Consider the following 27,159-nt stretch of genomic DNA (forward strand, 5'->3'; position numbering starts at 1 on the left):
TAATGATTTGCAGCAAACTGTTTTCACAGAAAAAGTTAAACGATACGTTTCTTTAATGCTTGGTATATTGGAGGCAGCAACCCTAGCCAGCATCTCTCTCTTTCTCTCTCTCTCTCTCTCTCACACACACACACACACACACACACATGCTCCATTTGCCATGAGAATGAGCATTTGACGAGCATCGACCCAGTCAGTCAGTCTGTCGTTGTCTGGAGAAGTACTCAAGACCGGATACTTCTTTGCAAAGAAACTGGATTCACCATCATCTGTTCCGACAGACGCCTTGAACGGAGCCTCTAAACTTTTGGATTTTACCAATAACAGCTGTCTTTCAAAAGAGAAAACCCAAACAATTAATGAAATGTCTTAATTGAGTCGCTAATATATTCAAAGTACTAAATGACCGAGGGGTTTAATGGTCGGATGGGTTCTGTTAACTGCATCAAGGACACTGCACTAATTTATTAATAACGACGAAACCGTTTGTTATAAGCATGAAGCATAAATAATGTTTAATACTTGCTCGGATGGGAGATCTTTTCAGCCTTTCTCTACAAACTTGGAGGATTTTGATTCTATACGGAGTGTGCTTCTTTACAGGTTAGTAGGAATTGTTTATTTGATAATCTGTTGTGCATTGTTTGTTTGTTTCTTTTCTCAGCGACAAAGTTGAATACCGAGCAGCTTTTCCTTGCGTGCCGGAGGGGATTTAAAGACCTCGTGCGGTTTTTGTGGCCACTCGAGTGCAGTATTTTATTTTTTATGTACTACGACGTTAAAATTATTTTTCTATAAATATGGCAAAATCGCCAATTTAGTTAGAAGCGTTAGCGGCAATAATAAACGTATTATTGTATTTATTTATTTTAAAACGAAACTTTAATAATATTTTGTATTTCATCATTATATTATTATATTTTTATACTATTTTACCGCTGGAATCAGCATGAATGATTCTCAAGTCAACCAGGCGATTCTGTTGTCGTTTCTCTTAATGCGTAACTTCTTTCCACGCTGTTCAACAAAAGCTTCCGTGTTGCTATAGAAACGACTCGATTCTACCAATCACCATTTGAGAAACGCGTCACGTGGCCTTTGGACAAGACCCGTATGCGGATAACACTGGAAGACTTCTGTTGCCGTTCACAAGCAGAATCCGCTTCTTGAAACAGCTCTGAATGGACACGAACATAGTTTATTGAGTAAAAGGCGCTAATGGCTTCTAGACATTTTAAAGAGGGGAATGAGACGGATTTTGAGTCCGAAAATAAGGAGGCTGAAGGAGGGAGCGAAACTGATTCCGATGCATCAAGTTACAGTTACTCAGACTCAGATTACTCAGAGTAAGAAACATCAACAAATTCAAAAACTATAGTTATTAATAACTGGATTGCTAATTAGATATTTTTACCATAAAACTTTTCTTTTGTCATCGATATCGTTGTCACATTAACTGCAGTATGGAGTATGTAAACATTAACGTTATATAACTTATGTTATATGTCTCTCTCTCTCTCTCTCTCTCTCTCTCTCTCTCTCTATATATATATATATATATATATATATATATATATATATATATATAAATTCAAAATTGCTATATATAGTACATTTCATGTTTTGGTTCATTTTATTTTTGTGGTCTCTTCTGACCCACATTTAGAAAGAGAGGCTCATGAAAAGGGAAAATAGACCTCGTCCATTCTCTGCACTCTCTCATTTTTAAGGGGAATTTCTGTTTCCAATTTAGAAAGTCAGCCATCATAAATAATTATATGCTATTCACCATCTTTAGTGAATTTATGGATGTGGTTGCCAAGAGCTAACCACCAAAGTAGCGTGGCTTAATTTAGAAATGGAGAAGAAAACATAATGTCTGGCTGAATATTGAGTTCAGTTTTTTTTTTTTTTTTTCTGGAATGAAGGAGAGGATTCGGTTTCAAAGGTTTCGGATGTGTCTTTCCCCTGCAGCATTCTGACTTTGTGGTTATGTAGAGTTTAGTTTGGTTTGTGCTTATACTATGTTACTTCCTTATCATTTGGTGGTGAAATGTAGTCTTGCAAAAAGTGAACTGCAGTATTTTCACACAGAAATCAACAAATGTCTTTTTATGCAGATTGTAACTATTTTAAATACCTTTTTTTCTAATTCTTGTCTAATTATTAAATGCCTACATACAGTTTGAGCTTTTAACAATTGAGAAACAACATATAATATCAATTTAAAAATTAATTTGCCACATTTGTCATTTTAAAAACTTAAAATTTAATGACAACCAGTTAAATCATCTAATATACAGTAGTATTCAGACCTACGGTGACCGGGAGGGAACATGTTCGGTATACTTAGTTTTGTCGTGGCCACAAGATAAACTCGTGGGAACGTGATAATATGTCGTGGCCACTAGGGCTGGACGATGTATCGAATGCTTTTGTCACGCGCATTTCTTCAGTAAAGCCGGTTCCCTGATTACCGCTAAATCGCCATCACCTGCTTTCAAATGGAGCGGCATTTAATAGACCGAGCCGTAGATCACTGATAAGACACGCAATATCGCGTTCAATATCGATATGTATCGCCGTCGATATTGAACGCGATATTGCGTGTCTTATCAGTGATCTACGGCTCTGTCTATTAAATGCCGCGTGGGAATGTCGAGGTAACGACATCCTTATGTCGTGGCCACGCGATGTAAAGTCGTGGCCTCGAGATCATATGGTAAGGGAACGAGATATTTTTCTCGTGGCCACGACTTCATTACGTTGAGGGAACGACATCTATTTCTCGTGGCCACGAGTTACATGTGTAAACAACGCGCGCTACCATAGCAACCTGGAATTAAGAATAATAAAATAAGTGCGGAATTAAGAAATTATTATTATTTGAATGCTGTCTATATAGTCAACATCGCGCGCAATGTAAGCTATAAATAGCCTATATTGTGCTAGATGTTGCCACTATAGCATTCAAATGAAGTTTGTTATTATCAATTTGATAACAAACTTCATTTAATAATAAAATGAACAATTATCCATCCCACCTCACAGCCTTCTGATCGTGTCTTTATAATAATAATAATAATAATTATTATTAATAATAATAATAATAATAATAATAATAATAATATGCATATTAAACCTAAATAAAATGATGAACAAAATTAAGTTTTTGTCTAGGCTATATCAGTGAATGGATTTTTTTTTAGCTTAAATATTCTTTTAACAACTAATTAATAATAATAAATTATTCGAACTTCATTCAAATGCTGTCACGGGCATGAGGGTCTACAAATGATACAGTCATAAAGTCACATTTTATTGGCATGATCTGGCATTTAAAGTATTTACAAAATATAGCTAACAACATAATATAGGCCTACAGAAAGGATACACGAAATGAAGGGGAAAATAAAGCAAATAGGGCTACATAACAATGAATAAAAAACATTTAACCGATAATGATAGCCTAATAATAATAATAATAAATAATGTAAAAATATGAAATAAAAAAATTAACAATCAGTGAATGGATATTTGAAAGACTGTTGGATGTGATAAAAATATACACGGCATATTCTAATATTTATTGATAAACTTCATTCGAAATGCTGCTGTAGGCATCGCACACAACACAATAGGCAACATGTTAATAATCACTTATTTCCGTGTTTTTTCTTAATTAAAAATAAATAGTATTATAATCTTATCCATTTCTGATAGTTCAGGTTGCTATGGTAGCGCAGATTGTTTACACATGTAACTCGTGGCCATGAGAAATAGATGTCGTTCCCTCAACATAATGAAGTCGTGGCCACGAGAAAAATATCTCGTTGCCTCACCATATGATCTCGAGGCCACGACTTTACATCGCCACGACTTATCACGTACCCACGAGTTTATATGTCGTAGCCACGGCAAAACTAAGTGAACCGAACATGTCCCCTCCTGGTCACCGTACAGACCCCCTTAAATTTTTCACTTTTTGTTATATTGCAGCCATTTGCTAAAATCATTTGTTATTTTTTTCCTCATCAATGTACACACAGCACCCCATATTGTCAGAAAAACACAGAATTGTTGACATTTTTGCATATTTATTAAAAAAGAAAAACTGAAATATCACATGGTCCTAAGTATTCAGACCCTTTGCTCAGCATTTAGTAGAAGCACCCTTTTGATCTAATACAGCCATGAGTCTTTTTGGGAAAGATGCAACAAGTTTTTCACACCTGGATTTGGGGATCCTCTGCCATTCCTCCTTGCAGATCCTCTCCAGTTCTGTCAGGTTGGATGGTAAACGTTGGTGGACAGCCATTTTTAGGTCTCTCCAGGGATGCTCAATTGGGTTTAAGTCAGGGCTCTGGCTGGGCCATTCAAGAACAGTCACAGAGTTGTTGTGAAGCCATTCCTTCGTAATTTTAGCTGTGTGCTTAGGGTCGTTGTCTTGTTGGAAGGTAAACCTTCGGCCCAGTCTGAGGTTCTGAGCACTCTGGAGAAGGTTTTCGTCCAGGATATCCCTGTACTTGGCCGCATTCATCTTTCCCTCGATTGCAACCAGTCGTCCTGTCCCTGCAACTGAAAAACACCCCCACAGCATGATGCATGCCAGATAGCACATATAAGTCTGCAGGACGTCTGTTAAAGATCACTTCATCTGGAAAGCATCTGCTGTTTACAAACATTTAATAGACGTCTTTAAGATGTCAGTTTTACATACATTCTAAATCATAAACATCTTAAAGACATCTTCTAAACGTCTATTTGACATCTGACAGGAAACGTCCTATAGACATATTCCAGATGAGCAAACACCCTAAAAAATATGTCTTACAGACGTAAACACACACATCAAATAGACGTCTCTGAGATGTACGTGTGCTATCAGGGATGCTTCACTGTTGGGACTGTATTGGACAGGTGATGAGCAGTGCCTGGATTTCTCCACACATACTGCTTAGAATTAAGGCCAAAAAGTTCTATCTTGGTCTCATCAGACCAGAGAATCTTATTTCTCACCATCTTGGAGTCCTTCAGGTGTTTTTTAACAAACTCCATGCAGGCTTTCATGTGTCTTGCACTGAGGAGAGGCTTCCATCGGGCCACTCTGTAATAAAGCCCCGACTGGTGGAGGGCTGCAGTGATGGTTGACTTTCTACAACTTTCTCCCATCTCCCGACTGCATCTCTGGAGCTCAGCCACAGTGATCTTTGGATTCTTCTTTACCTCTCTCACCAAGGCTCTTCTTCCCCGATAGCTCAGTTTGGCTGGACAGCCAGCTCCAGGAAGGGATCTGGTTATCCCAAACGTCTTCCATTTAAGGATTATGGAGGCCACTGTGCTCTTAGGAACCTTAAGTGCAGCAGAAATTGTTTTGTAACCTTGGCCAGATCTGTGCCTTGCCACAATTCTGTCTCTGAGCTCTTCAGGCAGTTCCTTTGACCTCATGATTCTCATTTGCTCTGACATGCACTGTGAGCTGTAAGGTCTTATATAGACAGGTGTGTGGCTTTCCTAATCAAGTCCAATCAGTATAATCAAACACAGCTGGACTCAAATGAAGGTGTAGAACCATCTCAAGGATGATCAGAAGAAATGGACAGCACCTGAGTTAAATATATGAGTGTCACAGTAAAGGGTCTGAATACTTAGGACCATGTGATATTTCAGTTTTTCTTTTTTAATAAATCTGCAAAAATGTCAACAATTCTGTGTTTTCTGTCAATATGGGGTGCTGTGTGTACATTAATGAGAAAAATTAATTTAGCAAATGGCTGCAATATAACAAAGAGTGAAAAATTTAAGGGGGTCTGAATAATTTCTGTACCCACTGTATGCTTATTTAAATTTGAAACTAAAATTGTGATGTTAAAAAGTTAATTTCCAGTGTTGTTATTCTATTAAAAACAGTTTTCGTTAATTGAAATAAAGCTGAAATGAAATAAAATCTTAATATTAGATGAAAAACTTAAAGGAACACTCCACTTTTTTTGAAAATAGGCTTATTTTCCAACTCTGCTAGAGTTAAACAGTTGAGTTTTACCATTTTCAAATCCATTCAGCTGATCTCTGGGTCTGGCGGTACCACTTTTAGCATAGCATAGCATAGTTCATTGAATCTGATTAGACCGTTATCATCTCGCTCAAAAATGACCAATGAGTTTTGATATTTTTCCTATTTAAAACTTGACTCTTCTGTAGTTACATCATGTACTAAGGCCGACGGAAAATTAAAATTTTCGATTTTCTAGGCCGATATGGCTAGGAACTATACTCTCATTCTGGTGTAATAATCAAGGAACTTTGCTGCCGTACCATGGGTGCAGCAGGCGCAATGATATTACGCAGCGGCTGTGACCCCCTGCTTGCACAGGGAGTTTGCCTTGCAACCATGGAGACATTTGTGAGAGACGCTGCGTAATATCATTGCGCCTGCTGTACGGGTTTGGAACGACATGAGGGTGAGTAAAGCCCAAAGTATGCTTCACTTTTTATGCATATGCGAGGATCAGCGTACACTGCATGTGACATGAATTTCGTCATCAGAAGAGTACCCGCATATACTGTACACTCCACTGGATTAATTAGTTTATCCACAAGGTGGCAACCATGTTCTGGGGTCGTCGATTCACAAGGTAGTTTCAGCATAAACAGAGCAGACCAGAACACATGCAAGCTACTGTGACAATGGAGGCCTATACAGATGACAGATTGTGCGAAGAGGTTAGAAAGTACCCTCATTTGTACAACTCTAGCATGAAAGAATACAAAGCTGTTTACATAAGTTGTAACTTATGGTGAGAGATTGATCAAAACTGAGCATGTGTCGAAGGCCTGTGTGTTCACATAAAAAAACAAAGTCTACTTGAGCAGTAACTGTGCGTACTCTTCTGATGACGAAATTCACATCACGCGCACTGTAAGCTGAATAGGGCTGGGACAATAAATCGTTGAATCGTGAATCGAGAAATGATTCCTGGATCGATTCCTTGATTTTCCGAATGCATCGCAATTTCTCTCTTGAATCGATTCTAAGCTTAGTTTTTAACAGCAGATGGCAGTACGTGCTTTACAAACAGCCATACTCTGCTTGCTTCCAATTCCTTACACACACCACTTGAACCTTCTATAAAATATTCATTCATAAAATTAAAAAAAGTTGAAGCGAATTACAGGGGTGTTTGCATTGGGCTGTTTACATTAATCTTGCGTCATAAAAGTATTCAGAGGTCCAAGTACATTCTCAGACTCAGATAAATGCAAGAATGCTCTTCTTTGTCAGCATTTGAGATTGTGGTTAAAAACTATTAAAAACTAAGCTCAGAATAAATTTAAGAGAGAATCCACAAATCGAGATGAATCGATTTATTGTCCCAGCCCTAATGCTGACCCTTGCGTACGCGTAAAAAATTGAAGTATATTTCGGACTTTACTGCTTAAATGATGACAGAATTTTCATTTTTGGGCAAACTAACCCTTTAATAAATATTTTATTAGTATATGATTAATAGTACAAAAATAAAACCTGCAGTCGATTTCTACCTTATGAAGTTGAATTTATTAGATCAAATTGTTCTGATAGTTCTTATTTATCTAGGTAGGGATTTGGTTGATTTTAGGCAAAGGAGCTGGGCTGGCTCATAAAACTTAGTTCTGAGAAATCAAATGCAATGACATTAAGACATTTTGGACATTATCTGAATATTATTGCATGCTTATCCCATGTTTCCCTCTATTTTGTGGCACAGTGACCTGGAGCCTGAATGGCTGGATGATGTCCAGAAGAACGGTGAACTCTTCTACCTGGAGCTGAGTGAGGGAGAGGAAGAAGCTCTGCTGGCCCAAGTATCCGCCAATCACTCCGCTGCCACCAATCACGTCCGTTTCAGTGAAAAGGAGGCAGAGATTATCACAGACAATGGTAAAAAGCAAGCCGCCTCCAGCAACAAATCTAAAGCAAAACTCAAGAAGTTCACCAAGATCCTGAGACGAAAGCGGCGGCCATCACAAAGAAAAGCCGCGGATGGAAAACACGGAGGATCTTCTCAGCGTCCCACCTCCATCCTGAAGAATCAAGTGGGTCAGCGGCCTGGAGTTGTGGTCCAGCAGCAGCGTCTGAAGGACGTGTGTGTGTATCTGAACCCCAAGCGGCTCGGCAGCGCCTCACCTCCATCTCCTGACAGAGGCGGCCTGTTGGAGGCCTTGCTGGGTGTCGTGCACCGGCCAGGAGGAAATGCAGGGAAAAGAGGGGAAAAACTCATCATCCATGGTCTGGTCCCACACAGTCCTGCAAGCAAGTGTGCAGAGATTCTTATTGGTAAGCACAGATAGACAAGAAATTGTACTTTTTAGTTCTTTTGCTAGTGATCAGACTTAAAATGGTTTGGGGTTGGTAAGAGTATTAAAAATGTTTTTGTAAGAAGTCTATTTGATCAAAAATACAGAAAATTTGTGAAATGTTATTACAATTTACTGGGTCAAATAAATTACTTTTTTAATATATTATAAAAAGAAATTTGTTCTTGTAATGGAAAGCTGAATTTTCAGCATCATAACTCAAGAACCATTTCTGGTTGTTATCAATGTTGAAAACAGTTGCTTATAGGTGCCCTAGAATCAAAAATTGAATTTACCTTGGCATAGTTGAATAACAAGAGTTCAGTACATGGAAAAGACATACATTGAGTTTCAAACTCCATTGCTTCCTCCTTCTTATGTAAATCTCATTTGTTTAAAAGACCTCTGGAAAACAGGTGAATCTCAACATAACACTGACTGTTACGTAACAGTTGGGATCATTAATATGTACACCCCCAATATTTGCCAGCCCATGTTTAAGGCATTAGACAAGGGCAGCCAGTATTAACGTCTGGATCTGTGCACAGCTGAATCATCAGACTAGGTAAGCAAGCAAGGACAACAGCGAAAATTGGCAGATGGAGCTGTAATAACTGACATGATCCATGATTACATGATAATTTTAATGATATTTGTAAATTATCTTTCTAAATTTTTCGTTAGCATGTTGCTAATGTACTGTTAAATGTGGTTAAAGTTACCATTGTTTATTACTGAATTCGCAGAGACAAGAGCCGTCGCCATTTTAATTTTTAAACACTTGCCGTCTGTATAATTCATAAACACAACTGCATTCTTTATAAATCTTTCCAACAGTGTGTAATGTTAGCTTTAGCCACGGAGCACTATCAAACTCATTCAGAATCAAATGTAAACATCCAAATAAATACTATACTCACATGATCCGATGTATGCATGATGAACATTTTGTAAAGATCCATTTGAGGGTTATATTAGCTGTTTGAACTTTGTTTATGCACTGTTTTATAGTCGAGATGTATGGAGTCTGAAGGCATGTTTCAAAAGACCACTAAACTTCTTTGAAAATAAGAGCATTTAAGAATCACATTTTCTTCACATAGAAATGCACGTTTAAATCATCAGTGATTTGAACAAAGTCCTAACTCCAGCTTTTAAACTTTTATTGGTGCATAGTTAATGATGCCCGAAAAAAGGCAGTTAAAAAAATTAATTAAAAAAATCTATGGGGTATTTTGAGCTGACCCTTCACAGACACATTCAGGGGACACCTTAGACTTATATTACATCTTGTGAAAGAATGTTCTAGGGCACCTTTAAAAATGTTGAAAACAGTGCTGCTTAAAGTCCCCCCATAGTCAATAATTTTATCAAATTAGAATACCTGATCCATTCGCTCAACTTTGCTGTAGTAAACGCTGCACAATGGCAAGTGGAAATACTGGTTTAATTCAGCCATATATGTTTGAACCAGCAAATGATTCAGAAGAAGAGGAAGAGCGAATTATACAGGCTCGATGTATCAGAATGGTAATGCGTTTTATGTAACGCTCTCTACAACATCGGACACATAACAATAATTAAAATGATTAGCCTTTGGCTTGACTACGTTATCAAACAGCTAATGATGTGTTGTTAATATTACACAAACCATGTTCCCGTTCTTCAGAGTCAGACAGCTGCTTTCTGAAAATCAGCATCCTTAGAAACGCTTTGAACAACTTAGAACATAAGTAGAGAAAGGCATATAGTTCATTATAACACTGTAATATACGTTGTATACATCATTCACCCGCTTTATTGCTAAATGTACCAGATTTTTCACATCAACAGAAAAATATTCTGTGATAACCTGGCTTCTCTTGAGACCCACCTGCTTCGCAGCATAGTTAATAATATGCTAAAGCTAATAAGGGTTACAGGGCTAAAGTTAGAACATATTTGTGACGTAGAATACAGGGAAAATTTCAAAACTGCGTTTTTGAGACTGTCTTTGGTTCACTGCAGTTTTAAGGAGAAAAATTTCAGCAGTGGTGTTGTAGCAACCATTCAAAACCATCCTAGCAATGGCATAGCAATGCATTAACAGCCATTCAGAACACCTGGTGAGTTTTGCCCAGGCTAATGCCACTCACATTTTCTTCAGAACAGTCTGGTTAATATAATGAAACTGTTAAGTCAAGCTGTGGCTTGGTCTTGTGGTTGGTTTTATTTATATTCTTTCTCACAACTGCCTGTAAAACACTTTAGTTTTATATTCCCAGCACATTTGGTTATGAAATCATATGATTGGAAGTAACAAAAAAGCTGTTTTTTCAATTTTCAGCCATATTTACAGTGAATATTTTTCTGTTGATGTACTAAAACGATATTCGAGGGGAACCCACAGTCACTCTCTCCCAGAGACAGACCAAAGAAATTCCAAACGGGTTACATTACCCCGAAAACTCTTTCCCTAGCAGCTTTTTACGATTGTTTCTCAAACGCCCGTCCATACTAAAGCAATTAGACCGTTTATCTGAAATAACCAAGGAAAATCTTTGCATGCCACAAAGAGGAAAGTGTGCAAATCTACCAAAGGCAGGTGGAGGTGCTGTTTGATGTGCATTTGTTTTTTTATCTTATGGTAAAAATACAGTTTACCAAAACTGTTTGCACACTCAGGAATCAGGTGACAATGAGCAGATGTTTGTGAACTTTGACAAGAATATCTTTCATGCTTTCTGTAGGTGACGCCCTGGTTGCTATGGACGATGTGGAAGTCACCTCAGAAAACATTGAGAGAGTTTTGTCCTGTATACCGGGCCCCACACAGGTAAGTATGCATTTTTGGCTACGTTTGCATTAGAAAGGCAACAGTAACTCAAATAAGTACTCGTTACAAACCGAGGTCTGCAGAAGAGCATCTCTGAACACACAACACATCCAACCTTGAAGCAGATCAGCTAAGAACAGGAAACTGAGGCTACAATTCACATGGGCTTAGCAAAATTGGACAGTAGAAGATTGGAAAAACTTTATCTGGTCTGATGAGGCTTGATTTCTTCTGCAACATTCAGATGGTAGGGCCAGAATTTGGTATAATTAACATTGGATAGAATTGATCTATCCAGGCTGGTGGTGGTGTAATGGTGTGGTGGATATTTTCTTGGCACACTTTTGGCACCTGACCTTAGTACTGATTGAGCATTGTTTAAACACCACAGCCTACCTGAGTATTGTTGCTGACCATGTCCATGATTACGACAATGATTACGTATGGGCTTCAATTGTCTTATCCTGACAGATGACAGCTATAAGAGGAATCCCAGAACATAAACAGGTGCGCTCTGACCAGTGAGAGGACATTTTACTCGCACATGGCTTATATTCACAACTTTTGGCCCACTTAGAAATATTGCCTTGTAAAAAGTGAACCGAACCAAAAACAAATTGCAACATTGTAACAACTTTAATCCCTGTTTTGGTACAAAGCAAACAATCTACAGATTGTAAAACGTCCTGAGATGCACTTCAGTAGGAAAAGGACATTGGTCCATGACATTCGAAATGCTCTCAGTCCACACTAGCATCTTCCAGCGTTTTCCAAATGTTTCTCGTCTACACTGAAAAGACGGAAAATGTTTAAATCATCTTACTCCGCATGCATGAAACAGAATAAAAGCAGATACCGAAAGACCATACGTAATCATTGTCGTAATCATGGACATGGTCAGCAACAATACTCAGGTAGGCTGTGGTGTTTAAACAATGCTCAATCAGTAAACACCTTGTAAACTTCGGTATTTTTATGTGTCTTGGACAGTTCTAAAATGCCTGACCAAATTTCAATTGGTCATTACACTTCATCAGGTTAACCCACGATTCATTTTGAGAGGCATTTGCTTTTCACACAACATATGTAATTACCTATTATACCTTGTGATACAGCCTTTCTGGTTTGTTGGTATGTTGGGTTGGATTGCTTTCTCACCACAGGCGAACCTCTCCAGAGTTTGTTTTCAATCGGACCGAGACCACCTTGTTCAGGCAATCTCGGACTGATTTTTTTTGGTATAGATTTGAGTGTGATTTGTCATGTATGCCTAAACAAATAGAACTAAGGGAGAAAACGAGCCAGCTTTTGAAAACAAATGCTCCAAACAAACCAAGTGTGAAAACGCCTAAAAGTCTAAATGCTTAAACTGTTGAAACAGGCAAAGCTTGAACAATGAAAATGAACAAATCTTTGGCTCATAATGTTTATTTTGCTCTATGCAGCAGTCAAACAGTTCAACCCTGAGGTAAATATAAGGATGAAAGCTGAGAAATCTCTCTTTTTCACCACTTGTAAGAAAAAAACTTTTCTTGCTCTCAGACCTCCCATAAACTCACAAACGCTGAGAGCACATAAGGGCAACTCCATGTTTTGGGAACTGAAGTCTATTTTTAAGGGATTAATTTGACTTAACTGGCTTGAAATGAGTCTTTTTTTTTAACAAGACATAATGTTTTCAGATGAGCACTTTCTAAAATTGGTTTTGGTTTTTGGTCTGTGCCTCTTTGCCTGTGAGTAAATGCTCTTTTTTAGAAAACCCTCCATTCCAACAATATTTTCTACATTAACAAATGATTGTGCAAATTGTTAAGAGTTAAACTTAATTTGGGAAATATTGGTGGTAATCTTGTCATAAACAAGACAAATATCGTAAGCTGCTGCTGAGTTCTTTTGGTTAGTGAGGCTGTTGTTTGTTCCAAATTGTTAGTAAAGTTAAGCAGTTTTCAACTCTACATTTGCAAAAAGTTTCCATTTATGGCCACAATAGCTACTACGACTGATCTCAACCCAAAACACTTCATCAAAACCCCAAACCCAGAAGCTGTATGGAGTCTGAAGGCATGTTTCAAAAGACCACTAAACTTCTTTGAAAATAAGAGCATTTAAGAATCACATTTTCTTCACATAGAAATGCACGTTTAAATCATCAGTGATTTGAACAAAGTCCTAACTCCAGCTTTTAAACTTGGCATGCAACTCGCCCAACACAAATTATGCTACAGTCATGAATGAGAGGTGTGCTGTTACTAAGCAATCAGAAAATCTTAACATTTAATGGAGTGACCAAGTGATATCTAGAGACTAGAATATCATGGAGACTTGGGCTTGTGAGCAACCAACCAAAATGCCTTAACAAGTAAAAATATCTAAAATCTCATTTACTTGAGAAGTAACACTGCATGAGATGTTAAGACTTGTTTTTATAGATCTTGAATATATACCACCATTCAAAAGTTTGGGGTTTGGAAGATTTTTGTACAAATTTTAATTCAGCAAGGATGCATTTAGTTGATCTAAAGTGGCAATAAAACATCTATTATATTACAAAAGATTTCTATTTCAAATAAATGTGTTCTTTTGAACTTTAATCAAAGAATCTTGAAAAAAATGTATCATGGTTTCTGCAAAAATATTAAGTAGCACAACGGTTTTTAATTTCCATAATCATTTCCAAAAAGACTAATTAAAAAGTTTTTTTTTTTTTTTTTGTAGCATCATGGGAGACAAGTTTTGCACAAGCAAGCACCTCTCACAGAAAATACAGATGATTTGCAGCCACGTGATTTTGTAACTACATCTAGAAACTTCTTCTCTCTGAGAATGTTTTTCGTTTGATCACTTCTCAAGCTGGTTTTGTTCTCTCAGTTGCCTGGAAGAGGATGGAATGTTGAAATTACAGAGTTCTGTCGCCCCGGCAGCGACGGCGGTTACGGTAACGCTTGTTTTTGTAGGCCACAGGAAAAGAACCATTATCCTGTGGAGAAGAGAGAGGGAGAAAGTGATTAAAGGACGAGAACCGATAGCAAATTACAACATAGGACAGAAAAGGACAGGCAAGGCTATTATGATATTAGGGTAGAGGAACTGTGCTGTTGTGAGGTTTCCTGAAGCTTGCCAAGATTTTAAAATGAGCTGCATCTCAGCTGGTGATTTATGAAATTATAAGGTAAGCATGGCCACAGAAACAAAACCATCATGTCCACTGGTAGCGGTCCTTCTTTGGACATTGACACCAGTATGGGATCATTAAGATTTTTTTAAGGAACTTAATACTTTTATTCATCAGTGATGCATTAAATTGATCAAACGTGACAGTAAAGATATTATATTTAAATAAATGGTGTTCATTTGAACCTTCTGTTCATCAAATAATCCTGAAAAAAAAAGTTTTACAGCTTCCACAAAAATATGAAGCAGCACAACTGTTTTCAACATTGGCAATAATCAGAAATGTTTTGTGAGCAGCAAATCAGCATATTAGAATGATTTCTGAAGGATCATGTGACACTGAAGACTGGAGTAATGATGCTGAAAATTCAGCTTTGACATCACAGGAATAAATTACACTTTAAAAATATTAAAATAGAAAACAGTTATTTTAAATTGTAATAATATTTCACAATATTAGCTGCACGATTAATCGAAAAATGATTGTGATCTTGATTCAAACACCCACGTGACCTTATTTTGTTAATGACAACAATTCGCCAGATAAGCCAGAGAGAGCATTTTTGAACCACACAGTAGTTATTTCTGTGTTACAAATATTCAATTTATCACAGAAGTACTGAGATAAAAGTTTAAAGTTAGGATATAAACGCTGATGTCTATGATAGCGATCAAAATAGAGCAAACCACCTTTTGAAACAAACTTGGCGCTTCAAATAGCGGTTGAATCAATTACATCTTATGCCACTAGCGTAAAGTTTGACAAGTTGCTGTTAAAAAATTTATTTGTCATTGAATCATTCATTCAAAAGTTTCGATCAAAAACACTGATTCATCCAGTAATGAAAGAAGTATTTATTAATGAGTCATTGAATTCATTCAAAACCATTTTTTTTTTAAATAATTCCTTCAAATTAATTAAACATTTTTCCAGCAATTAGAGTCCAGCAATTGATATTTTGTCAGAACCTCTAGTAAATTACATGTTATTTTATTTAGTTTTATATTCAGAATCGTGATCTCTATTTGAAACCAAAAAAAATTATTTTTTAAATATTAAGTATTATATGTTTTTGGAAGCACATATAATTAAACAATAATACTTACATCAAGTGTCAGGCAGTCAAGCAACAATCATTGAGTTTGGGAATGCTATCTGATATATTTCTCCAGGTATTATAAACCACACCTGATAATAAGTAGAACCTAGAAGAACTAGCATTGGCTGTAATGTATGATGATATAATATCTCTATGTGATCTGTAACTGAGTTCGCTGTGGAAGCGGCAGTCTTCCATATCCCCTAATAACAGGCTCGTTTTTCCTCTCGCTGTGGCGTCCTGCCCGACAGACTCCAGCTCAGCACTGCAGTCCAGCTGCTTGCGGTCAGCTAAACATTTGTGTGTTTCTGTTCTGCATGTTAAACAGCTGAGTGGGAGTGAAAATGCCACTTTCTGTGTGCTGTTAACTCACAGATGGGCGCTGTTGCTTTAATTGATCTCAGAGTGTGCTTTATTTGATTTGTACAATCTTAGAAAGTTTTTTTAGCAGAAGTCCTGGGCTGACTTTGGAGCTCAACTTAAATCATAAATTATACATGTGAGTTGAAATATTTGTACACTAGCATTCAAACGTTTGGGCCAGTTTGATTTTTCTTATTGTTTTCGAAAGAAGTCTTATAGTATTTCTTATGGCTAGTCACCATTATGGCTGGTTAACAAGGGGCGTTGCCGTTGACCCTTCTCATTTACTTTGAAGGGGTGATGTCATGCGTTGCCGAACTGAATTGTGGGTTCCATTGGGTCGCGTCACTGGCGTTGCTTGTGGCAAAAGTTGAAAAATGTTAAACTTTTCAAGCGCCAATGCAGGCGTCAGCCAATCAGATTGCCTTTATGCAAATGCCCTAGTGCAGATGCTAGCCAATTGCAGCACCAAAAAATAGAGGAACATCAAAATGGAGGAAAAGCTCATCATTGTGGTGAGCAGGGGCAATTCACCTGTAGACTATCTTGTCCGCGAACGCAGTAAAGATAGTTTGCGGTTTGATATTCAGATTTCTTTTGGCTATAAATACGCAGTGCGCTGTCATAGACATGCAAATAATACCGAATATCATTCTCCATGATTTGTGAATTAAGGTGACGCTGTCCTTTGGGCCGAAATCAGGTTTTTTTTTCGTAGCGACTCTTAATTTTATAATGGCTATAGCTCCAAATGTTGGACACTTAAAGGGATTAAACTGGTGTCATCTTCACCAGCTTGATCTGTGAATTTTTTCACAGCAAAGCTCTTGTCCGTAAACCCCTTGGAAAGTCCGCCAGTAAGGAATGTGAAATAAAGGCGTTCTTCATGTTTAACGTCTATTACCAATGAACACGCAGACTGCTGGAATAAAATAACATTGTTTTAGGTCGAGCTCGATTTGTGAAAACTTTCACAATAGCATTTTAGCTCGTGGTCATGTTTCTCTTTGCTCTGCCCCCCGTTTTTTGTATAATATTTTATATATATATATATATATATGACCTTGTACAGATAATGTACATCACTATTCTCATCTGTGAAAACTTTCACAGTTCAGTACGGGTCAGCTGATCTTTCCCTGGGTCACTAGCATTACTTTTCTGATCTGTGAAAACTTTCACAGTTCAGTACGGGTCAGCTGACCCATCCCTGGGTCACAAGCATCACTATTCTCATCTGTGAAAACTTTCACAGTTCAGTACGGGTCAGCTGACCCCTCCCAGGGTCACTAACATTGCTATTCTGATCTGTGAAAACTTTCACAGTTGAGTTTTGGTCAGCTGACCCTTCCCTGGGTCACTAACATCACTATTCTGATCTGTGAAAACTTTCACAGTTCAGTACGGGTCAGCTGACCCATCCCAGGGTCACTAGCATCACTTTTCTGATCTGTGAAAACTTTCACAGTTCAGTACGGGTCAGCTGACCCCTCCCTGGGTCACTAACATCGCTATTCTGATCTGTGAAAACTTTCACAGGTCAGAAAAGTGATGTACATGACCCAGGGATATATATATATACAAAAAACGGGGGGCAGAACAAAGAGAAACACGACCACGAGATAAAATGCTATTGTGAAAATTTTCACAAATCGAGCTCGACCTAAAACAATGTTATTTTATTCCAGCAGTCTGCGTGTTCATTGGTAATAGACGTTAAACATGAAGAACGCCTTTATTTCACATTCCTTACTGGCGGACTTACCAAGGGGTTTACGGACAAGAGCTTTGCTGTGAAAAAATTCACAGATCAAGCTGGTGAAGATGACACCAGTTTCATTCCTCTAAGTGTCCAACATTTGGAGCTATAGCCATTATAAAATTAAGTCGCTACGAAAAAAAACCTGATTTCGGCCCAAAGGACAGCGTCACCTTAATTCACAAATCATGGAGAACAATTTCGGTATTATTTGCATGTCTATGACAGCGCACTGCGTATTTATAGCCAAAAGAAATCTGAATATCAAACTGCAAACTATCTTTACTGCGGTTTTTCCGCGCTCATTTGAAAAGTGTCTGTTTGTTGTGGTCATAAAGAGACAGTTCTATATAAACGCAGCGTTTTACTTGGCGATGTTTTAAGAAAAGATTTATATTTTTGGTATTTTATATGCTCTGTTGGTGGTTTGAGGAGTAGCATCACCCAGGGGGGATATTTTTTTATACTGACTCCAGTACTCACCGATATGGTTTCGGAATCGGAACAACTCTAGGTAAAAGGAAAGAATTGTGAGACACAGCTTTGGAGCAACTTAGTTGATTCACAACACTACATAACGGGTTCTCACTCTGCGTGTGTTTCGCGCTGGATGACGGTCGTGCTGAGCGGTGCAGGTACAGAGGAGAAGTAGAAGAAGAGAAGAGGATGACACCATTTGGGGGATGTTTTCATTTTCATCCTTAACACATACATTTGAAACCACAAACTACGGAGTATGTTTTGGACATTATTTAACCTTGTAAAAGACAAACAAAAATTTTAGAATTAAATTTCTTACTCCAAGTTTTAGGGGTGCTGAGCTCCTTTTTAGGGGTGCTGAAGCACCCCAAAAAAGGGGCTAGCCTCGCCCATGGTGGTGAGTAATCACTATGGGTGCTTCTCAATTCTTTTTTGTTCATCCTCGTTTCCTTTCCTTGCTTCCTTTCCTTGCGTCTTAGCTCCACCCTTTCAGGATGCGAGGGAAGAACACAAGGAAAAGATGCGAGGACGGAGGAATAATTGAATCAAGTGTAATGATATATCCTCGCTCCCTTCAGCATCACTTCAAAGCGTCATCAGCTGCACTCGAGGGATCTACTCATATGTTGATAACCTTTGGTTATTTAAAAACAATATAGTAAATATTAATAAAACAATATGCCCTGTTGAAATATGTGAGATGTAAAGTTTATTTAAACTGCAAAAGTAAAGCATACATTTAAATTATTGTGACATATATGAAGGGGGAGGAGAATTTATGCGTGCATCATGTTTCTCGAGGAGAAAGACTTCCGCAAAGGATGCACCTGTGTATCCTCGCTCATAACTCCTCGGGAAGCCTCCTCACTCCTCGATCCTCACCTCCTCGTGGTGCAATTAGAAAATTGAGATGTCCTTCAAGATGGCTGAGCTCAATCGATTTCCGGGTCATAGGATGGAGGACAGAGGAGTGAGGAAACAAGGAGGGATATTGAGAAGGCTGCGACAATAAATCGATGCTTCTCGATTTGTGGATTGATTCTGAGATTTTCCGAATGCATAGCGATTCTCTCTTAAATCGATTTCAAGCTTAGTTTTTATCAGCAGATAGCACTCTAGGCTAGTTTTTAACAGCACACTCAAATGCTCATGAAGAAGAGCATTCGTGCATTCAGCTGAGTCTGAGAATGTACTTTCACCTCTGAATGCTTTTATGATGCGAGATTAATGTAAACCAGGGGTGCCCAACCCTGTTCCTGGAGATCTACCTACCTGCAAAGTTTAGCTCCAACCCTGATAAAACACACCTGCATCAGCTCATTAAGATCTTCAGGAGCACTTGATAATCACAGACAGGTGTTTTGATCAGGGCTGAAGCTGAACTCTGCAGGAAGGTAGATCTCCAGGAACGGGGTTGGGCACCCCTGATGTAAACAGTCCACTGCAAACACCCTTGTAACTTGATAATTACACCCTTGTAATTCGCTTCAACCTTTTCGAACTTTATGATTTTCTTATTTTATAGAAGGTTTAAGTGGTGTGTTTAAGGAATTGGAAGCAAGCAGAGTATGGCTGCTTCTAAAGCACACTTTACTTTCTGCTGTTAAAATCTAAGCTCAGAATCGATTCGAGAGAGAATCGATCCAGATTTTCTCGATTTGCAATATATCGATTTATTTTCCCAGCCCTAGTAATCACCCAGTTCTATGATCAGTCTTTATACATGTACGTACTGGAGGGATGAAGCCTGAAAGGAGGTGTCAGAGACCAGCTTGTTTGGGTTGTGCTGTGGTCCAAGCTGGAAGCAATGTGATTGGCTTTTGTCACTATGACAGCTGCGTCAGCACCAAGCTTCAGACACGCCCTCCATCAAGTGCCAACTTGTGTGAGTCAACCGTTAGAGTGATTAGTGTTCTCTTCTGTAGTATTTCCTTCAATCTCAGCACATATAAACAACTTGCTTTAGCTGTAATTATATATAATCTTTTCAGTTTGCTTAACAAACAGATGCACAAAGTAGGCAAAGTTCTATATCACTATTATATAATATTCCAAATTATGCCCTTTTTCAAAGTCTTGATTTTGTTTTAGGGAGTCTACTAGAAGACTGATGTATAAAGACTGATCAAAGAACTGGGTGATTACTAGGGCTGGGAAAATAAATCGATATATTGCAAATCGAGAAAATCTGGATCGATTCTCTCTCGAATCGATTCTGAGCTTAGATTTTAACAGCAGAAAGTACAGTTGCATTCTTGAATGTTCAAAAAACATTCTTTTTCACATTATTACAACTCCTGTATTCTCAGTCGGTCAGTAACGCTCTGTTTAGTTCCTTTCTCTATGAAGCCCCTCCTTCCCAAAATTGCAGTGTGCACTGATTGGTTGGCTGGACAGGTGTGTTGTGATTGGTCAACCACTGTGGTAATTTCACTGTGGTAGTTTACTGGTATTCATTAACCCTTGGGGGACGGATTGGGCGGTACCGCCCAAAATGGCATACTTTTACAAATGTGTAGTTATCTCAAAAACTATTAATGCTAGAGAGATGCGGTCTTTTTTGCCGTCTTCCTCAGATTCCACTGAAAACAGCGGTGTCCCACGCTTCCCTTATTGCGCAATACCACTGCGCAAACAGGCCAATGAAAACGATTATGTTGGGCAGATTCAACACGCAACAACCAATGTAAAAATTGCCGCTGGGAGGAATATTTTTCTAACCCAATCAGAGGAAGGTTACCATGATGTATTCTAGCCATTCAGAGGACTCTGTAGCTCTGCTGTAGCCTTGTAAAAGCTGGCTGGCCTATAGTAAAAGACCGGCAGCCGGGTGTAACCAATAAGCGATCGGAGAATCAGCATCAGGTGGAGAAAGCGGGAGAAAGCGGAAAGCGATCTGAGCGTTACAGAGAGCGATCGGAGTATCACAGAGAGCAATCGGACTATCAAAGAGATAAATTCGAGAAAGATTCATTTTTGCTTGCCATTTTTATCAAAATGGCAAGCAGTAAAAGATTTACGGCAGAACAAGCTCTGGAACAATTACTGGACAGTGACGAGGAGAATTCTGGAGCAGACAGCTTTTACACAGATGACGAAGTATTTTACCAGGATGGGGAAGATCCATTTGAAGACTGGTATGTAACTTCAAATAACCTCTTTATCATTATAATTTATTATATCATACATCTTGAGTATGTATATGTTTTGGATTTTTAGTCAGATAGCAATTGAGGCATGAAATATTTGTTTTAGTGTACTATACTACTCTTTCCCTGTAAACTCAGTTCAAGAGTGGTGTGAAATTTGTTTCAATAGACTGACTTACTCAACTAAGTAAACTGCTCAGGTCAAGAGAGGTGAAATGTGTTTTTAGTGTACAGTGGAGTTTCATAGGGTTACATGAGTTTATAGGAGTTTTTTTTTTCTACATTGAATTTTGACACAAAAAAAAGCTTCCAGTTTTATTGTGTATTTTCTCTCTCCTTTTACATTTATTTCAGTAATGATAATGACCCAAGCACGTCATATACACCGGCAAGACCACCTCAGCTTCCACCGAGGAGGAGATTTAGCCAGCCAAGTACGTCATCTACACCGGCAACAGCACCTCAGCTTCCACCTAGGAGGAGATTGAGCCAGCCAAGCACGTCATCTACACCGGCAACAGCACCTCAGCTTCCACCGAGGAGGAGATTGAGCCAGCCAAGCACGTCATCTACACCGGCAACAGCACCTCAGCTTCCACCGAGGAGAGAAACTCTAACACGCAGACACTCTACCGAGAGTGTTCAGAGGCCCACGCTGAGCCGCTCAAGATCACGCTCTCCACACCATACAAGACCTGAACAACACTGGAAAACTGAAAACAATCCAGATGTGGCACCCATTCTCCCCAGGTTTGCCCCTGCCAGGCCCCCAGGAGTGCAACTCGATAAATCCAAAGTGTACAGTCCACTTGATTTGTTCCAGCTTTTTTTCAGCAATAATGTCATCAGAAAATTATGCAGTAACACAAATAAGCAAGCTTCAAAGAGGATATCAGAAGGACTTAAATTCAAATGGACTGATGTCACTCCCACAGACTTCCTAAAATATCTTGCACTTGTGATTTTCATGGGACTGCTAAAACTTGGATCAGTGAAAGCTTACTGGAGGCAAAAAAACATTTTTTCAGTGCCATTTCCAAAGAAAGTGATGCCAAGGGACAGGTGGCTCTCCATTTCCTCAAATGTGCACATGAGTGATCCGGCTGAGGATGTTGTAAATGACAGCAAAAAGGGAACATCAGACCATGACCCACTGTTTCGCCTCAAGCCTCTGATGACCGAAATCATGGAAGCATGCAAGTCCTTTTACCAGCCCCAAAAAAATCTGGCAATAGATGAGAGGATGGTGGCGACAAAAGCCAAAACAGGAATGACACAATACATAAAGGACAAACCGACTAAGTGGGGATTCAAACTGTTTATCTTGGCTGACTCTTCAAATGGTTATACATCTAGCTTTACCGTGTACACGGGAAAGGCAAAGTTCCCCACTGGCTTTGGACTTTCCTATGATGCAGTTGTGGGCCTCCTGGACAAAGCACATTTGGGAAGTGGTTATCACATTTATTGTGATAACTTTTATACAAGCCCTCAGCTCTTCAGACACCTGTCATCTCTGCACTTTAGAGCCTGTGGTACATATAGACAGGGGAGGAAGGACACCCCTAAATCTACTGTGAATGCCCTCTCCAAAAAATCCCAAAGAGGCACAATCAGGTGGATCCGAGATGATGACTTGCTCTTCGTCAAGTGGATGGACACAAGAGAGGTGTCCATCTGCTCGACCATCCATCAAGCCTACACATCGGAGAAGGTCACAAGAAGGCAAAAAAAGACATATGGAACCTGGGAGAAAGTGAGTATTCCAGTTCCCACTCCAGTTGTGGAATACAACAAACACATGGGTGGTGTTGACTTGTCTGATCAGCTCATCCAGTACACCTCTGCTCACCACAAAGCACACAGATGGTATAAGACTATGTTCTTGCACTTTGTGGACATCGCCACATGTAACAGCTACATCCTCCACAAAGAACTGTGTAAAGAGCAAAATACTACACCACTGACACACAGAGACTTTATGGAGGAGCTCTGTGCTCAACTTGCAGGGGTGACAACTGAGGATGCAGACAGGACAACTCACCACACACCCCTACCCATTGCTCCCTTGGACCCAGCAAACCCTGCACACAAGCCTGCAGATGTCAGAAAGTACTGTGAGCACTGCAAGGCAAGCAAAGTGTACAACAAGACCCCCTGGCAGTGTGGGGCTTGCCAGGTGCCCCTCTGCAACTTCCTGGAGAGGCCTTGCTTTGCTCACTGGCATGCCTAGGACTGTTTTTAAAAAAGTTATTTAATTGTTCTTTACACATTTAATTAAACAATAACATATTTCTGTCAAGCAAAGAGTTTGACATTTTTTTTTTGGGTTCAAAAACTGTTCTATATTGTGTGATTGTGTGATTTTCAGTAATAAATGACAAAAATCTAATTTTCGTTTTTGAAATTCTCTAGTTTATTGTACATTTTCTTTCACTCATACTTCCTTTATAAACACATTATATGCATGCTTATGGTAGCTTAGGGTCTTCTGAATCCATAGATACCAAACACAGGGTGTTCCATCTCCTTTACATATGATTTATGAGCCCAAATATAAAAATAGAGAAAACAGACCAAAAAGGGCTTAGTCCCAAAAATAAAAAAACGCCTAGGACTGTTTGTAAATAAAGTTAATTATTTAATTGTTCTTTACACATTTGATTGAACATTAACCCATTTCTGTCAAGCAAAGGGTTTGAAAAATATATTTTTGGGTCAAAAACTTTTCACTATTGTTGTGTGAGGTAGGATTTTCAGTAAAAAATGACAAAAATCTAATTTTCGTTTTTGAAATTCTCTAGTTTATTGTACAATTTTTCACTCATACTTCCTTTATAAACATATTGCATGCATGCTTATGGTAGCTTAGGGTCTTCTGAATCCATTGATACCAAATACATGGTGGTCCATCATCATTACTTATGGTTTATAAGCCGAAATGTAAAAATAGAGAAAACGGACCAAAAAGGGCTTAGTCCCCTAAGGGTTAAACCCTAAAACACAACACAATGCAAAGCAATTCAAAATATGGGTAAGACACCTATGAAAAATCAATACGGAAAATTCCTTCATATTAACGCAGTACATTGGGCTTTATTTTAAGAACTTTGAGTGTAAGCAGCTTGATAAGATTGTATAGTTGGTGTTTTCATGTTATCTTTTGTATTTATTTCTAATTCTTTCTGTGTTTTTCTCAGGTGAGGTTAACTCTGGAGACTGTCTGTCCCGTTGGGAGCAGCCCGGACTCAAGACCGAAACCGCCTCCTCCGGTCAGTCAGCTGGTCCGACTGCTGTGGGGGGAGGATACAGTCGAGCTCCAGATGTCTATCGCACACGTACCGCACATTGTGATGTACCTCTCACTCAAACTGGACTCTGAGTCACAGCAGGAGGAGGTCAGTCTAATTCAGAGGAGGAACAAAATGTTACGAGACTCTCCACCGATTGATTACATTATAAATATTATTTTCAGCTTTTTCAGGGAAAGCTAAAACAGCTGTGTGCGGATTTTTTCAATGCTTAATCCGTTAACATGATTTCGCCGTCCAAAAGAGTTTCCCCCCGTTAAATCAGTCAGTGCCGAGCTGCCAGAAATGAGCATGAATGGCTCTGCTGTACTGCTAACAGTCGCTCGTATTTATAGCCATGAGCGTGATGTCAGGAAACAGGAGAAGAGAGGGAAAAGCTCGCCTTCACCTGGCTGAATAATTCACAGCGAGACGCCGCATTCCCAACAGAAAGGAAAACCGCCCATCAGGACTTTGGAAGGTTTTCATTTTAAAGACTTGAATCGCTCAATTCATAAAGAGAAGCAAATGTCCATTAAAAGTTAGGATTGTTGGAAATGCAGGGTGGATTTCACAAAGAACATATCTAGGTCAAAATAACAAAAACCAACAAAAATTATATTTTACCTATAGAATTTATTTCATAACAATTAAACACCAACACCACCAAAATTTCATCACTGTAATAGGATATATCATTTTCAAATATATATTTTGTTTATGTATAGTCCCATTATTCTTGTAATACAGTAAAATATTATAATATTAAAAAATATGATATTGTAAATTGCAATAATATTTAAATATTTTCAAATTTTTTGGACATTTGATTTTAGAATGAAATATGACTGACATGTTCTTGACAGGTAAATGATTCACTTAGTGCAGGGTTCTTAATTTCTGGTCCTGTAGGCCACTTTGCTGAAAAATTTAGATTCAACTAATACTGAACAGATTTGAATCGACTAATCAGAGTTGTTGGGCTTACTTGAAAATTACAGCCAGGTGTGTTTGAGCACAGTTAAACTAAACTCTGCAGGAATGAGGAATCCTGACCTAGTCGTACACGCTTTACAAAGATTTAAGTTTGTTTTTGGCTTACTGTCGGTTACTGTCAGGTTGAAGTTTTGAATACATCGAAACAGCTTTTGTAAATGCATCCCTCCAGGTGCTGATAGCTTAAAGTAGTTTATTTACAGTGTAAAATCTTCGCTGAGAGAAGAGTGCTTGCAATCCAACTCACTTAAAAACCTCTTTCTGCCTGCAGTGATTGATACTGTGTGGAGCTCTAATGTGAGTTTGAGCGTTTATAATGTGTGTTTTTATGCGCTGCAGCTCTCGGTGCTCCAAACCACAGGCCACAGTGCTGCTGTAAAGACAGCAACGACCACCTCTGATTGCTGACTTGAGCTTTTAGAGTGTAAGGAATACGCTGAAGAGATAAGATATGTGTGTGTGTGTGTGTGTGTGTGTGTGTGTGTGTGTGTGTGTGTGTGTGTGTGTGTGTGTGTGTGTGTGTGTCTGTGTGTCTGTGTGGCTTGAGGTTGAAGGCTTGTGGGTTTAAGACAGGCATGAGAACTTCATTTCTCACACAAACTCAAATGCACGTGGTCTGAAAGCATTGCCAGCTTGAAATGTTCCTGCTCAGAATACTAATTAAAATGACAAAGGAAACATCCCTCCCCTTCATTCCCTCCTGCAGATAAACCTCAGACTTTCTCATACTTCTGATGAGAAGAATGACCATTCCTCATGGGGAAATGTGGTTTTTGGCAAAGTTATGAGCTGCGAGCTACTCGTAATTTAAAGACAATGTGAATAGATTTTAAAGTCATTTTTAAGAAAGAAAATGAAAATAAGAAGGGAATTGGAAGAGTAAGAAGGAAAATCATTTGAAATGCACTGATGAATCATTCAGGATAAGAGTAGGAACAAGTTTTAAGGAAGCAAATTTAAAATTAAATTTATAATATAAATAATATATATAATGTAATAATAATAATTATATATAAATATATATATATATATAATATATATATATATATATATAAATAATATATAATTTATAATTTAAAGGGCACCTATTATGCCCCTTTTTACAAGATGTAATATTGGTCTTGGGTGTCCCCAGAATGTATTTGTGAAGTTTCAGCACAAAATACCCCCCAGTTAATTTATTAACCATTTGAAAATGTCATTTTTGGGGCCTTTTTAAAAAGAGCTGTTTTGGTGTGTACCACCTTAAATATAAATGAGCTGCATATCCCCGCCCTGCCTTTGGATGAGGGCGTAACTTGCATACCTATGGCAATAAACAGTCGGTAGAAGCAGAATGGCTGAGAGTGAGAGACTCGCTGTTTTGTATGGCATTCAGCCGTACATGTTTGAACCGGAATCAGACCCAGATGATGAAAAGACTCCGGCAGAAGAAACACAATTGAGAATGGAGCAGGACGTCTCTGAATGGTTATTTGATACATTTATGGACTTATAGAGTTTTAATCGCGTCCCCTTTGCAATTATGGATGTGCAACACACACACACACTGTGATAACATTCGCGCAATTTTTTGAAACTACAAACACAAATACTGTGATAACGTTTGCTAAGTACAAACGAAATTATATTTATGCGAGGGAACAGTTGCGTCATGTTGACATTACTTGTCGTACAGGTGCTTATGTGGCAAATGTGA

General features: G+C 38.5%; 1 protein-coding gene across 1 annotated transcript in view; it reads left to right on the plus strand.

The window, feature by feature from the left end:
• The first annotated feature begins 1,159 nt into the window (after positions 1 to 1,159).
• Positions 1,160 to 27,159, plus strand: part of intu (inturned planar cell polarity protein) — a 65,211-nt gene continuing 39,211 nt past the window's right edge. Inside the window, exons 1-4 of the mRNA XM_067399880.1 lie at positions 1,160 to 1,346; positions 7,749 to 8,317; positions 11,067 to 11,152; positions 24,375 to 24,572. Coding sequence (XP_067255981.1) covers positions 1,219 to 1,346; positions 7,749 to 8,317; positions 11,067 to 11,152; positions 24,375 to 24,572 — 981 coding nt within the window. The 5' untranslated portion in view covers positions 1,160 to 1,218. The remainder of the gene's footprint in view (positions 1,347 to 7,748; positions 8,318 to 11,066; positions 11,153 to 24,374; positions 24,573 to 27,159) is intronic.

This window comes from Chanodichthys erythropterus, chromosome 11, assembly GCF_024489055.1.
Source record: "Chanodichthys erythropterus isolate Z2021 chromosome 11, ASM2448905v1, whole genome shotgun sequence".
Lineage (NCBI taxonomy): Eukaryota > Metazoa > Chordata > Actinopteri > Cypriniformes > Xenocyprididae > Chanodichthys > Chanodichthys erythropterus.